This window comes from Saccopteryx leptura, chromosome 3 (genome assembly GCF_036850995.1).
Source record: "Saccopteryx leptura isolate mSacLep1 chromosome 3, mSacLep1_pri_phased_curated, whole genome shotgun sequence".
Lineage (NCBI taxonomy): Eukaryota > Metazoa > Chordata > Mammalia > Chiroptera > Emballonuridae > Saccopteryx > Saccopteryx leptura.
This window is the reverse complement of record NC_089505.1, coordinates 74,369,859-74,383,311: the sequence shown is the minus strand read 5'-3', so window position 1 is coordinate 74,383,311 and position 13,453 is coordinate 74,369,859. Positions and strand designations below refer to the sequence as shown.

Here is a 13,453-nt window from a genome sequence, read left to right as displayed (position 1 = left end):
GCTGTCTCTCCCCTACTCTGTCCTTGCCTTTGTAAATGCTTTTGTCTCTGTCTCTCTTCTCGCTGTCTCTGCGAATCAATCTTTCTCTCACATCTTTCTCTCTGACTCTGCCTCTTCCTCCCTCTGTTTTTCTCCGTGAGTTAATATCTCTCTCTCTCTAAATCCTTGCTGTCTTTCCCTTTCTCCGTGTCCCTGTCTTTGCAAATGCTTTTGTATCTGTCTCTGTCTCTCTGTTCGTGCTTGCCTCTTTCTCCTCTATCTCTCTGTGCCTGTGCCTCTCCTGGCCTCACCCTTCCCCCTGTACCTTGTCCCTCTCTCACCCACTTTCTACCTGTCTCTCTGATTCTATGAATTTCTCTTTGTCTCGAGTGTGGGGGGGGGGGGTCTTTCTCTCTCTCTCTCTCTCTCTCTCTCTCTCTCTCTCTCTCTCCACATCTTTCTGTAGTTCAGTCCCTGTCCCTCTGGCTCTGGAGTTGTCTGTGCATCTGTTCGGGGATTGGGAGGGTCTCTCTCAACGTCGGCCTTGTGGGTCGCCTCCTGTCACCCCTCCGTCGCTCCACCAGCGTCTCTGTCTCTCTCTGGTAGTATTCGGTCTCTCCCCCAACTCCCGGACGCTTCCCAGGGCTCCTTCTGAAAGCCCTGCTGTTGCCAAGGGCAACCACGGCCCTCCCTGGGATGTTCTGCAATACATCCTGGGACTTGTAGTCTGGGCCTTCGGACTACCTGTTCTTGAGACGCGGTCGAGAACTTCCTCTCCCGGCATGCCCCGCGAGACGAGGAAGAGCGGGTCTCTGAGGCGGCGCTTGGGGAGTCACGGCACCCACCGCGCTTGGTCTGGGACTTTTGGGGGTTGGGTACGCCTTCCCGAAACCGAAGGGGAGGTGAGAGAATCCGAGCGTCCTCTCCTAACCCCCCCAACATGGGGTCCTCTAGCCTTCCACCCACCTCCAGAATAGATGGGGGCGGGGTAGTCCTGAAAACTGACCTCCGAATCCCACCGCGCTCGGTTCCAGTGCCCCAGGGGTTATTCCCGTCACCTACGTTACAGTCCCGGGTTCTGGAGCGGTGGGAAGAGAGACCCCTAACTACGGGGAGGAGACGCCGTTTTTTGTTTTGTTTTGTTTTTACAGAGACAGAGTCAGAGAGAGGGATAGATAGGGAAAGACAGACAAAAACGGAGAGATGAGAAGCATCAATCATCAGTTTTTCGTTGTGACACCTTAGTTGTTCATTGATTGCTTTCTCATATGTGCCTTGACCGCGGGCCTTCTGCAGACCGAGTAACCCCTTGCTCAAGCCAGCGACCTTGGGTCCAAGCTGGTGAGCTTTTTGCTCAAGCCAGATGAGCCCGCGCTCAAGCTGGCAACCTCGGGGTCTCAAACCTGGGTCCTTCGCATCCCAGTCCCATGCTCTATCCACTGCGCCACCGCCTGATCAAGCAGGAGACGCCATTTGAGGAGGCGGGGATTGATGCAGGTCGGCATTCTAGGGTGGACACCACAGAAATCAAGAGGCCATTCCTCACTAAAATGGGGGTGCCCCTGTTCTAGTTAGCCCATCCCCTTCTTCCGGCGAGATCCTCCCCTGCTTTGCAATTTCTCTTCCCAACTGCTTTTGCAGGTGTAGATGCAGACAATGGGTGGCACGATTCTGGAATTTCCCGGGATTTCTATATTTATGATTCTCAGGCTGGAGAAACGAACAGGATGACCTTCTGTGGGACAGACTTCTTTGATCTTTTTTTAAATTTTGTCTTTATCAAGGTTATCTATTGACCAGGTGTGATAGGGCCTTAGAACTGAGAGTGGGAATGTTCACAAGGTCAGATCCTGAATGTGTGAATATGGGAGAATGTGATGGGGGGATCAGGATCCGACCTTGGTGTTGGAAGCCCCATGGGTGAGGCCAGGGTGGGCTGGAGGTATCAAGGAGTAGACCTGAAACCTGAGCTGGGTCAGGAACCTGGAGAAGGAGACAGACATAAATATCATTTAGGAGGAAGAATGGACAGTGTTTGATTAGCCACTGACTGTGGGAGGAGCCCATGAGAAGAAGTGTTTGGGTTCTCAACCCTGAAAGGCTAATACTGCGATGGGGAACCTGGAAGAGTTGATTTTGGAAGGAAGATTCCTAGTCAGATTGGGATGTCATATAGTTGAGCTGTTCATGGGCTCCAGGGGTGGAGAAATCTTGTTCATTACTATCCTAACTAGCTCTCCTGGTTTGAGAGAGTAATTTGGAAGATCCAATGTCAGCTAGTACTTTTCTGATGAGGCCAAAGTCATCTTGGCCCCACCCACCTCCCACCAGACCCCTGAATCCCAGCCTTGCCCTCTCTCCTGGAGCCCTCCCCAATAATAAAGCAAGCACAAGTCTTCCTTTTATCTCTATATTGAGGTAAAAAATAAAATAAAGATTATGGATGTGGGAGTGTGGAAAGGGACAAAGCTTCCCTCTATAATTGACAGCAGGGGCTGATGGAAACCAGAAGCTCCAGAGAATTAAAAAAAATAAAAAATATATTTATACATCTATATATATCACGTTATACGTGAGTCCCAGAGAAGCAGGAAGCAGCAGCAGGAAGCAACTAGCACACAGGAACATGCATGTTTTATCACACACTCAAGTGACTATAGTGACAGCAGCCCCCACCTACCCAACCCACCCACAAATTTTAAAATAAATGGTAAAGAAACTTCCCCTTTAAGAATAGGACCACCCAGTCATTTTTGCCCTTGTGATAGGAAGAAGAAAAGAAAAAACCCAGGCTAGAATTCTGGTAAGGCCAGCAGTGGCCATTTTCTTCTCCCAGCAAAGGCAGTACCGGCTATTTTTAACACTGAAGCTGGAGCCCCATACCCCTGCCCCTCACAAATAATCAGACATCTTGATACCCAGAGAATAATTAGGATGGAAGGCATTCATCACCCTTTGCTTCCTTTAAGATGGCCTTTAGGCAGGGGGTTTAGTAAGCCTTGGCAAGAATTCTGGAGCCAGTTTCAGGCTAGGCTGAGTGCCAGGCGGGGCTTAAGGACCCACGGTCTGTGATTTAAGCCTCCTGCCCACTGGAAATAATTGACCTTGAGTTTTTGTTGTTGTTTTTTTTAACTTAAAGGGAAGGAGCACTGTATACTCCCTTCCATTGGGAGAAAGGGGGCCCAATCCCTAGCTACCCCCCCCCCCAAACACACATACACACACACACACACCTACTAAGGCACAGCCAGGGTGGGCACATGCTTTGGCAATGAGGCCCCTCAGGAGGCCCAGGGTCTGAACAGCTGGGGAAAGGGGTGTGGGATGTGGAGCTCAGCACCTTTGGAATTGGGGGTGGCAGTGGGGGGTGAACAAAGAAGTCTCAAGGCTCCCGATTCCAAAGAAGGGAAATGGGAAGAGGTGGTCAGGTAACAGGCAGGTGAGAAAACAAAGAAGATGGCCAGAAAAGAACTGAACAACAACAAAATAAACCAAGAAGGTTTAAAAAAAAAAAAAAAAACAACAGTGAAAAGAGAAAGGCCTAACAGGACGTGTGCAACCAAAGGAAATAGGAAGGGAAGACCAGTGCATCAGGACAGGGGAGAGCAGGCGACAGAAGAAACAGGAGAGTGATATTAACCAGTGTTACCCCAATAAATTCAGTAAAAAAAAAAAAAAAAAGAAAGAAAGAAAAGAAACATGGTCCTGGCCAGTTACCTCAGTCAGTTAAGAGCGTCATCCCTAAAGGACAAGGTTGCCGGCTCAATCCCCAGTCAGGGCACACTCGGGAAGCAACCAATGAATGCACAGCTGAGTAGAACAACAAATGATGTTTCCCTTCCCCCTCCCCTCTCTCTCCCTTCCTCTCCCTGTCTCTCTATAAAGCAATCAATAAATAAAAAAATTAAGCCCTGGCCAGGTAGCTTGGTTGGTTGGAGCATCGTGCTGGAGCGGAAAGGCTGCCAGTTCGATTCCCCAATCAGGGCACATACAAGAGTGGCTTGATGTTCCTGTGTCTCTCTCTCCCCCCAAAAGAGAGAGAGAGAGAGAGAGAGAGAGAGAGAGAGAAAGAGAGAGAGAAAGAAAGAAAGAAAGAAAGAAAGAAAGAAAGAAAGAAAGAAAGAAAGAAAGAAAGAAAGAAATAGGAGAAAGTGAGCTGAATGGGGAAGGGGAAGAGCAGAAGAAGAGAGGGGTCCCAGGAAGAGGAAACCAGAACTCAGTAAAGACACCTCCACAAAGAAGAGCGAATCGGGAGCTCCTGGTCTGAGCCTCAGACCCTGACAAACACCAGGCGGGCCGAGTGCACCAGGTCGGCCACGTAAGCCAGCAGGTTGATGGCTGTCAAGATGGCCACAGCCAGGCGGCAGTCCCAGGGGCACACAGACTGGGTGTGGCTGTTCCTGCAGTTAGGATCAGTCCTTCGATGGGGCTGACCGCCGTGCCGCTCATCAAACTGATAGAGAGGCCAGAGGACCATGGCTGAGGCATAGAAGAGGACGGAGAGCAGGGCCAGCCCGGACAGGAAACTGGGGAAGGGGATAGGAAGCACGTTGGTACAGTCACACAGGTTGAGTATGATGGCCACAGCTGCCAAGATGAAGCAGATGGCATAGACGGCCACGCACCACTCCAGGGCTGGCCTGTGCTTGTACAGGTAGGGCTCGCTGATGAAGGCAAAGATGACACAGGCCACGAAGGTCTCGACCACCTTGAGCAGGCCTGGCACAGTGGCCATGTAACCAGTGATTTCGCCGGGCCGGGCCCGGGTCCAGGCCACCTCAGTGGCATAGGCCACACAAGCGATGCAGGAGAAGGCGATGGCGGCAATTTCGTGGTCCCGTGTGCGGCCATGAGGTTCGAACTGGACGTAGGTGGTGGGGTAGATGATGGAGGCTGAGAGGCAGAAGAGGGCCGCGTAGCAGGCGAAGGTGATCGGGAAGTTGCGCCAGGACAGCGGGAAGCGAGCCTGGAGCCCCCCTAACTCCACGATGATGATGATGAGGGTCACGGAGAAGCAGAAGCACCAGGCAAACATGCACCAGTTGCCCATGAACCCGACCCAAGCGCTCACGCTGGCTACCAGCGAGAAGGCCACACAGGTGGAAAACAGCTGTACCAGGCGGAGGAGGCCCAGGGGCTGAGTCAGGGCCCGCGGGGACCCCAGAATAACTGGGGAGCCCAGTCCTGAAGATGACGACGTGGTGGTCGTGACGGTGGTGCGGGTCACCGTCACCGGCATGGCTGTAGGGAGGGGAAAGAAAGTATTCTGAGAAGGTTCCAAGCAGGAGAATCCAGGCACCCAACCCTTGCCTCCCCCAAGGAGGACAAAGGAACCTGAACTCTAGCTGGGGGGGAGGGTGGTATCCCAGATGCAGGCCTTTTAGTTTTCAAACTGGGATGCTCCCAGGTCTACTAGGATGAATGGGTCACCCAGGTCCCAGCCCCTCCTTTCCTGCAGTCTCATGTGTCCCACCCAGGAGAGTCTAGGCCCCTATTTCTTGCCTTGTCAAGACACTCCTTTCCTGCATGACCAGGCAGTGGCGCAGTGGATAGAGCGTCGGACTGGGATGCGGAGGACCCAGGTTCAAACCCCCGAGCTCACCAGCATGGGCTCATTGGCTTTGAGCAAGGCTCACCAGCTTCAGCCCAAGATCGCTAGCTTGAGCAAGGGGTCACTTGCTCTGCAATAGCCCCCCAATCAAGGCACATATGAGAAAGCAATCAATGAACAACTAAGGTGCTGCCATGAAGAATTGATGCTTCTCATCCCTCTTCCTTCCTGTCTGACACTCCTTTCCTTCCACTGCAATCCACCTCCTGTAAAACCAGAGTTTTCTTCTCACAGCCATCCAAGACTGCCCTGCTTCTCCCAGGGATTCAGCCACTCAGCATTCAAGACTGGGCTCCAAAGCCTCTCCTTCTCTGGCCCACCCCTGCAACCCTTGTCATAATAAGAGGCTCAGTCTTCCATGACCCATCTTTCTCCCTATTTCCCTGCTTTGGGCTGCCCTAAGGGACTTAGATTTATCTGGCCTCCAAAAGTTCAGGAGTCCAACCTCCAAGTGCCTGCATTCTCAGTTACCCAGATCTGATCAGAGCTTCTAGCCAGTCCCTGGAACTGGCTTTAATCTCTGGGCTACCCCTCTCCCTTGCCCACCCTCACCTCAGCGATCAGGCGTCTCTGCTCTCATTCTGACTCCCACCTGGGAGTTCCATCTGGAGATCATCAGCCCAAACAAAGTGGCGCTTCCTCTTGTCTATGTCCCCTCCACCTCCTCCACGTGGAACCCAACAGCCTTAGGGCCCCAGCCAGCTAGTTCGCCACCTTCATGAAAATTCAGCTCCCAGATTCTGCTCTGTTCAATGCTCTGACCCTTCCACTGAACCTCTAGGCCTCCCGTGTTCTTATCCAGCTGCAGACCTTGGGATTCTAGGCCTCACCCAGAGCACACCAGACCCTGCCCTGCCCTCCGGGATCTACTCCTTTCTTCATTCCCTTCAGAACCCAGGGCTTTCACCCTCCAGTCCTAAAGACCCTCAGGACTCCAGTACCCAGCCTTCTGGGGATCTGATCCTCCCTCGGCCTGTAAAATGTCTCCTGTCTCAGCTGCTACCACTAAAAAACTCAGGACTCTCTCCGCCACAGGGAAATAAAACTTCCCCCTTCAAGAGTCAGGGGCCAGTAATAACAGGCTTTAACCACTGGGAGCCCAACCAGCCCCGCACAACAGTTCCCTGAGGATAAGGAAGTCCAACTCCACCCCACACTCCTTCCTCAGATACACAGGGGTCAGGGCCCCACTCCTGGGAACGCTAACTTTCGGGTACTTTCTCAGGATCTAGAAGTCCAGGCCCACAGTCGTCGCCCCCCCCCCGGGCCCTCCTCCCCCAGATCCAGGGTTTCAGGCCCGTAACCTACTCACCAGCGGTTTTAGTTGAGGACTCCAACAAAGAAAGAGCCGGCTGTGCAAGCGGATGAAGTCAGACACCTGGAGAAGGTTAGTCAGAGCATGAGAGAGAGAGAGAGAGAGAGAGAGAGAGAGAGAGAGAGAGAGAACACGTCAGTGTCCCGCTCAATCCCGGCTCCGCCCTCCCGGGACCCAGGCGACAGTCCGGCTCGCCTCGAACCCCCAGAAAGACTCTGCAGTTGCCCGAGGCACCTCCTGGCAGAGGCGGGGTCCAGTGGGGTGACCCCTGGGCAGCCCCGCCTCCTCTCAACTCTGCAAACCGCGAAAACCGAGGTTAATCCGCCGAAGTGTGCGCCCGCGGGCTGGCGTGGGCGTGAGTGGTCTTGACCCCGCCCCGGCGCGGCCGCCGCGGGGGAGGGCCCTGGGCGGAGGCCTCCGGCCGCCCGCCTGCCGGCGCCGCGTCTCCAGGCCTTATAAGGGCTTCAAGTCAGCCCAGCCACCAGGAATTTGACGGGGGCCAGGCAGGCGGCGCTGGGACCCCCCGCCCCGCGCCGGGCTCCGGGAGGGTCCGCCCCGCCCGTCGGTTTGGAGGTGGGAGGAGATGGGGCGAAGAACCTGGACTCCAGATCCTAGTTGGGAAAGGCCTGGAACCCAAACATCTGGGACGTTCAACACGTGAGTTCTAGTCCCTGTGAAGACGGGCTGGGCGCCGGTTGCCCAGGAGGGTCTCTAAGGGAGAAGTGACAGGGAGCCCGGACCCCTGGGCTCGCCTGGCGGAGACCCTGCACCCGGAGGCCTGGAACCTGCACAGTGCTGGAGTCGAGAGCAGGGATAAGGCGCCACACCTCCGAACCACTCCAGGGAGGCAGGTGTCCCGGGCCACCTGGAAGGTGCCTCCCCCGCGCCTCTCCCTCCAGGACCCGTTAGGAGGAAGTCGGGACCGCCCAGGAGGAAGAGGACGGGTCAAAGCTCCTGAGAAGTCGCGTGGAAGGCGGGTCAGCTCAAGGACCACGTTCTGGTTCGTCTGAGACAGCTCAGGAATGCGCCTCCGGACCCGAGAGGAGGGGAAGGAACAGCCCTTCGTCTTCTCCACCCAACTCAGGACCCCCGCCCCAGCCACACCCCGCCCCCTCCCCACCTCCAGGCCTAGCACCACACCCCATCTTTCTACCGACTGAGGACCGCGCCCCGGAACCCCAGCCTGCACTCTCAACACCAGGGGACGCTGGCCTCAGCCTTGTTCTCTCTTGGCCTTAGGGCGCGGGCTGCCTAGTTCCATCGCGCTTTGGGAGCATCGGTGCTGGATCTCAGTCCCGGCCTTTCCCGTCCAAAGTTCGGAGTCTGTCCCCGGGATGGGGAGGTCAATAATTCTCAACTCCAGCCACTGTCTTTCACAAACTCAGAACTTCCATTCCAAGCTCCTCCCCGCCTGGTGACCTCCTCATACCAGATTCCAGCCCCTTCAAACCGGGATCCTAGGAATCCTCATCCCTCTGAACCCTCAGACCCAGGAATCCGGGCCCCCAGCCCCTCTTCCTCCCTCAGACCCGGGAGTCCGGGCCCCTGTTCCCCCCCAATTCATTCAGAAGTATGACCTATCCTCAGCTCTCTCCTCTCCAAAACTCGAGTCTGGCCCAGCCCCAGTCTTTCTAGGGACTCAAGACATTCTGAATCCCAGCCCATTTCTCCTGCACCCAAGAATTCTGGACCACTGTTCCCACCCTCCAGAGTCACCGCAGCCTCACCTCACAGGCCTGTGGCCGCTGAGCTGAAACAAAGTCGACAGCTGCAGACTAGAAGGGTCTGCGGACTGGGTGGGGACGGTGGGGAGAGAGCACGGGCGGGGCCTGGGGCGGGCCCGGAGCTCAGGGCTCCAATGTCTAACGGGACTCCCCAAAGCCAGGTCTGTCCCAGCCCCGCCCCGGGGCGGGGCCAGCACAAGATTCCGCTCCCTGTGGAATAATTGAACCTCTGCTCCGCGGGAGGTGGGGGCGTGGAGGACTGAGGTAACTGTCGCCATGGTGATAAAACAGGAAGACACAACAGCTGGCGGAGTGGGGGCTCGTGGGGCTGCCCTCCCTGACACAGCCCCAGTGCAGTCTCTAGGGGCGCCCGGAAAGGCCGTTGCCATAGCACCCTGCCTGTTTAGCATTTGTTTAGGACTGAGACCCTCAGCCCAGGTCCCCACCCCAGTGTCACCTCACTCACTTCTCCCTCCGCCTTCCTGCCCCCTCCCTCCCCGTCTGCTCTAGCCCAGAATGGATGAAATCTTGGACATCTGGGTTGTCGCGGGATGGCGACCGGGCCTCCGTTTAATGGGTTCTGTGGGTTAGGGTCTCCGTCCTGGGTCCCTGAAAGAGGAAAGAGGTACCGATCCCTAGACTTCAGAAGGCTTCTGGGATGAGGTCACCGACTCCTGGGTCCCCAAAAGAACAGCGTTTGGGTTTCCCGTATTTAAGGATCCGAGGGTCCCCTGATTGTAATTTACACTGGGACTCGCGGTTCAAGGGCTGGCGGGCTGGACCCCCGGGTCACAGACGGTGGGGCTGGGGGAGGGGTGTTGACAGCAAAATTCCTGGGATGTGAGGCGCTAGGAGTTGGGGGCATCGATTCCCGGGTTCCAGTAGATGCCCAGGCTGGGGACCCAGATGATTGGCTCGAAAGAGCAGTCAAAGCTCAGGCTTTGACTTGGATTTTCGGAGCAGACGTGGTTGCAAGCGGAGCCTCTCGGGTCTGGAGGAAAGATATTTTTGGCCTGCACTCCTGGCTCCTGGAAAGAGGGAGGGGCTCAAAGGCTTAATGAGAACGGGGGCGCCAGATTCCCGGTTCCTGCAACAAGGGAGGGGCCCGTCTGCTCGGTCCCGCCGCAGGGAGGGACGGCGGGGTGCTTTTCTAGGGGCGACCCTGGGGGGGGCCCTGACACCGATGGGCTCAGAGCCGGCGGGAGCTGCAGGTCTGGCTGCTAGGCCCGGGGTCGGGTGGGGCGGGGACCGGGCCGCCTGGGTCCCTCCCCGCGGTTGGTGCACACTCACCACGCTCCGCAGTCGTCCCTGGCGCGGCCTGGCTCGCGGCTGCCGCGGGGCGGGGCCTGGAGGCGGCCGCAGAGGTTCCGCAACGTGGAGCCAACCCGGCCGTGACCTCGTTTCTGCCGCGGGGTGCCTCCCAGGCCGACCACGGCGGAAGCTTGGAGGCCGAGCCGCGCGGTGAAAGCCGAACGAGGGGCGAAGGGAACGGGGTCGGGAGGGGTCAGGGAGCTCAGTAAACCCGGCTGCGTGCCCTGCGGACGTGGGAGGGGCTGGGGGGGGGAGTGCCTGGACGCTGAGCTCTGCAGAAAAGGGGGTAGGGGTATGTGGAGCCTGCAGGCCCAGTTTTGTCCCCCTGCAGAGGGGGTAGGCGCAGACCCTCTCGGTCATTCTGCGCCCTGCAGAGGGGAGGAGTCTCCATGAATCCCGCATCAGGACGTGGCTGTAGTTAGAGGTTCTCCAGGGATATCCCCAAGTCCTATTCACACCGTTTCTAGGCCCCCAGGGAAGCAGCATCTCCCCATCCCCTCCTTCCTGCCCAAATCAGTCACCCCCTTTGCCTGGCCCCATAGCGGCACTCCTGAGATGCCCCCAAAAGAGCAGGAGCGGCCTCCACTCACACAACTTACTATCTTGTGTTCCCTAGTAGAAGCCTGCCCAGCCCGTCCCCGTTTAGGGACCAAAACCCACCACTGCAGAATTCAGGGCAGCGGGAACAGGAAGTAAACATTTAAAGAGTGAGTCATCGGGTGTGATCCTGAGAAGAAAAACCTTAGGGTGGCCGGTCCGGGTAATCTGGCAGTGTTCCTGGCCACTGGGCCAGAGCGGTTCCCCATCCCGGAGGACATCACCCCGAGCCCAGCAATGTTGTCTGCAGCCTGGCACTGTAGCACAGTCTCAGACAGGCCGTGCCTCTGTTCTCGGAGGCTAGCGGCTTCGAGGTGATGGGGCACACGGAGCCGCCCACTGACTTCCTCATAAACTGGGTTCCTCCATCAGAAGCAATACGGTGTGGGTTAATGTGAGCTGAATAGGGCCATTGAGTGCAGATACAGGAGTGTGGAAGGCTAGGAAAACAAATTACAGCCCAGAGGTAAAATTATTCCAAGGAGGAAAAACTCACTGCCTTCATCCATGGGGAAAGGGGCCCATATAATCCTCCCGTGACCAGGTACTTGGCTGGTCTCCCTAAGAAACCAGGGTAGGGCCTGGCTCAGCAGTGCTTGCTGCTGCCAGGAAGGTGGGCAGTCATCGGTGACAGAGCTGGCTAACCCTGGGCGAGTAACTGTTTATGAGCCCATCAAGCAAGTATTTGGGGGAGTCTGGAGAGGGATGTGGATGGAGAGCCTCGGAGTGGTCATCTGATCTACCAGATGGCTTAGGAACGTTCTCTGTAATAGAGTTTTTTGAGTGCCAGTTGGTCGGCTCAGTGGTAGAACGTCACCCGGTGTGTGGATGTCCTGGGTTTGATTCCCTGTCAGGGCACACAGGAGAAGTGACCATCTGCTTCTTCTCCCCTCCCCCTCCCACTTCCCTCTTTCTCTTCCCCTTCTACAACCATGGCTAGATTGGTTGATTGGTTCGGGCCCATCAGCCCCTGGTGCTGAGGATGGCTCCGTGGAGCCTCTTCTTCAGGCTCTAAAAATAGCTCGGTTTTGAGTATGGCCCCAGATGGGCAGAGCATCAGCCCTAGACGAGGGTTGCCCAGGAGATCCTGGTCGAGGCACGTTCAGGAATCAGTCCCTCTATCTATCTCCCTTTTGCTCACTTGGAAGAGAAGAAAAAAAAATAGAGGAAATAGAGGTTTTTGTGGATAGAGTTCACCTGGGTTATAGATGAACTGTTTTTTGCTCCTGACACCACACGTGTGGGTTTGTTTCTTTGTTCCACACCAAAAACCAATTCCCCGACTCTTCGGACACCAATTGGGTGTCCAGCGATTCCATTTAACTCTGAACCAGGGTATTCTAACGACCTAGAGTTAGTGTCAGACTCCACAGGTGAAGGGCCCAGTGCCACAAGACCACCCCACCCCACTTCAGATGCCAATCGCAAGGTTCAGGCCTCCCCTACTTCTGACAGGGGGTTTCCGTGGCCCCATCCCGGGTTTGATAATTTGCTGGGTAATTTGCGTGGAGTGGCACACGGAACTGTGGAATGCACTTCGTCATACAGATCTCTCCGTACTCTGGGTTCTTTGGAAAGTTTCTTTCATTCATCAACACATACCGTGTTTAGGAGTGCCTTCTAAGTGAGAACAAAGGAATGAAGGTTTAATCTCTTTTGTTAGTGGCAATGAGTTTCAGAGGTAGTAACTTCTTCATCTGGGTGTTCCCACTGTCCTCAGACCTGGTGGATTCTGTTACTTCCCTGCCATGACAGGCTCCCCGGTTTTCATGGAGATTCTCTCCCATGCTCTGGCGTGCATGTATATTGGTAAGACTTACAATGTATCTATCTCCTCCTTCCTGCTTGCTTAGGTCTTATCAACAAGATGTTATCAACGCAATTGAGCAGAATGGAATCTATGGGGCATTGAAAGATCAAGTTCCCTGAAACTCATCTGGCCATTCGGGGCCTCAAAATTGCCACCCCAGAACCAAGGCCCAATTTGTTCGTAACCTCGCAGAAAAGGCTCCCACGCTGGTAAACCCACTGTATCTTACTCAAGGCTTTGATTGGCCAACTTTTGGCACTATGCCAAGGTTGAGAAGATTTCTCCAACACCTGTTGAGATCCCTACAACTATGAACAACTTAAAAAAAGCCCCTGGCCAGATAACTCGGTTGCTTAGAGCATTGTCCCAAAACTCAGAGGTTGCAGGTTCCATCCCCAGGCAGGGCACATGCAGAAACAATTAGATGTTTGTTCCTGTCTCTCTTTTTCCCTTCCCTTCTCTCAAAAATCAATAAAAATAAACATTTTCCAAAATCAAATCATAAAAAAAGAAAGAGGAAAAATAGTCAGTAGTGCTCAAACTGGTGGCTTCAAACAGCTCACAGTTAAGGACGCTGGCTGAATGCGTTGATGGCCACTGAGGTGTGGATGTGGTTTTATGTCCACAAGATCATAGACAAGTATGGCATCATCGATTGTAACGTGTGAAGACCAATCTTTAACATCTGTTTCTTTTTGGTTTAATATTTGAATGTTCTTAGACCGGGAGTGATCAGGATGGTATTTGAATAATAATTTTTAAAGAGATGTCAAAATCAATGTTTTCTATATCAAACACTGCATGGAAAGGTCACAATTACTCTTGGTATTTGTTTGGATTGTCTTTACTTTGATAATGTTAATATAGCTCTAACTGCATATTTTTGCTTAGTCTGAAAATAGAAAGCATATATGTGAATATACCAACCTGGTACATATATTTATGAGGAAAATTTTTCATTCCATTCGATGGCTGGAAATATGATATTTTATTTCCAGAAAAGTCAGGGAAAAGGCCCTGAGAAAACTGGAACTTGCTACGGTAGCAGAAATAGTAATGCCCTGTATAGAGGTAAATCGTGTTGGTAGTTAAAGAATAAAATTTGG

The 13,453-nt window shown here is 54.4% G+C and overlaps 1 protein-coding gene and 1 pseudogene across 3 annotated transcripts; one reads left to right on the top strand and one right to left on the bottom strand.

The window, feature by feature from the left end:
• Nucleotides 1-2,375: 2,375 nt before the first annotated feature.
• Nucleotides 2,376-11,044, bottom strand: MYADM (myeloid associated differentiation marker). Of its 3 annotated transcripts, XM_066374181.1 has the most exons (4): nt 9,920-11,044; nt 8,633-9,620; nt 6,903-6,968; nt 2,376-5,220 (listed from the first exon to the last, which is right to left on the bottom strand). In XM_066374181.1, exon 4 carries the CDS (start codon nt 5,216-5,218, stop codon nt 4,250-4,252), a length of 969 nt encoding a protein of 322 aa, XP_066230278.1. In that variant the 5' UTR covers nt 5,219-5,220; nt 6,903-6,968; nt 8,633-9,620; nt 9,920-11,044; the 3' UTR covers nt 2,376-4,249. The 3 variants fall into 3 exon arrangements, with proteins under 3 accessions (XP_066230278.1, XP_066230279.1, XP_066230280.1); XM_066374182.1 differs by lacking the exon at nt 8,633-9,620; XM_066374183.1 differs by lacking the exons at nt 8,633-9,620; nt 9,920-11,044 and adding an exon at nt 7,140-7,265.
• On the top strand, nt 10,855-13,015 carry LOC136398219 (ATP synthase subunit g, mitochondrial pseudogene; annotated as a pseudogene).
• The last annotated feature ends 438 nt before the right edge of the window (nt 13,016-13,453 follow it).

Coding starts and splice junctions, on each gene's coding strand:
- MYADM (XM_066374181.1), bottom strand. CDS start 5,218: ATGCCGGTGACGGTGACCCGCACCACCGTCACGACCACCACGTCGTCA.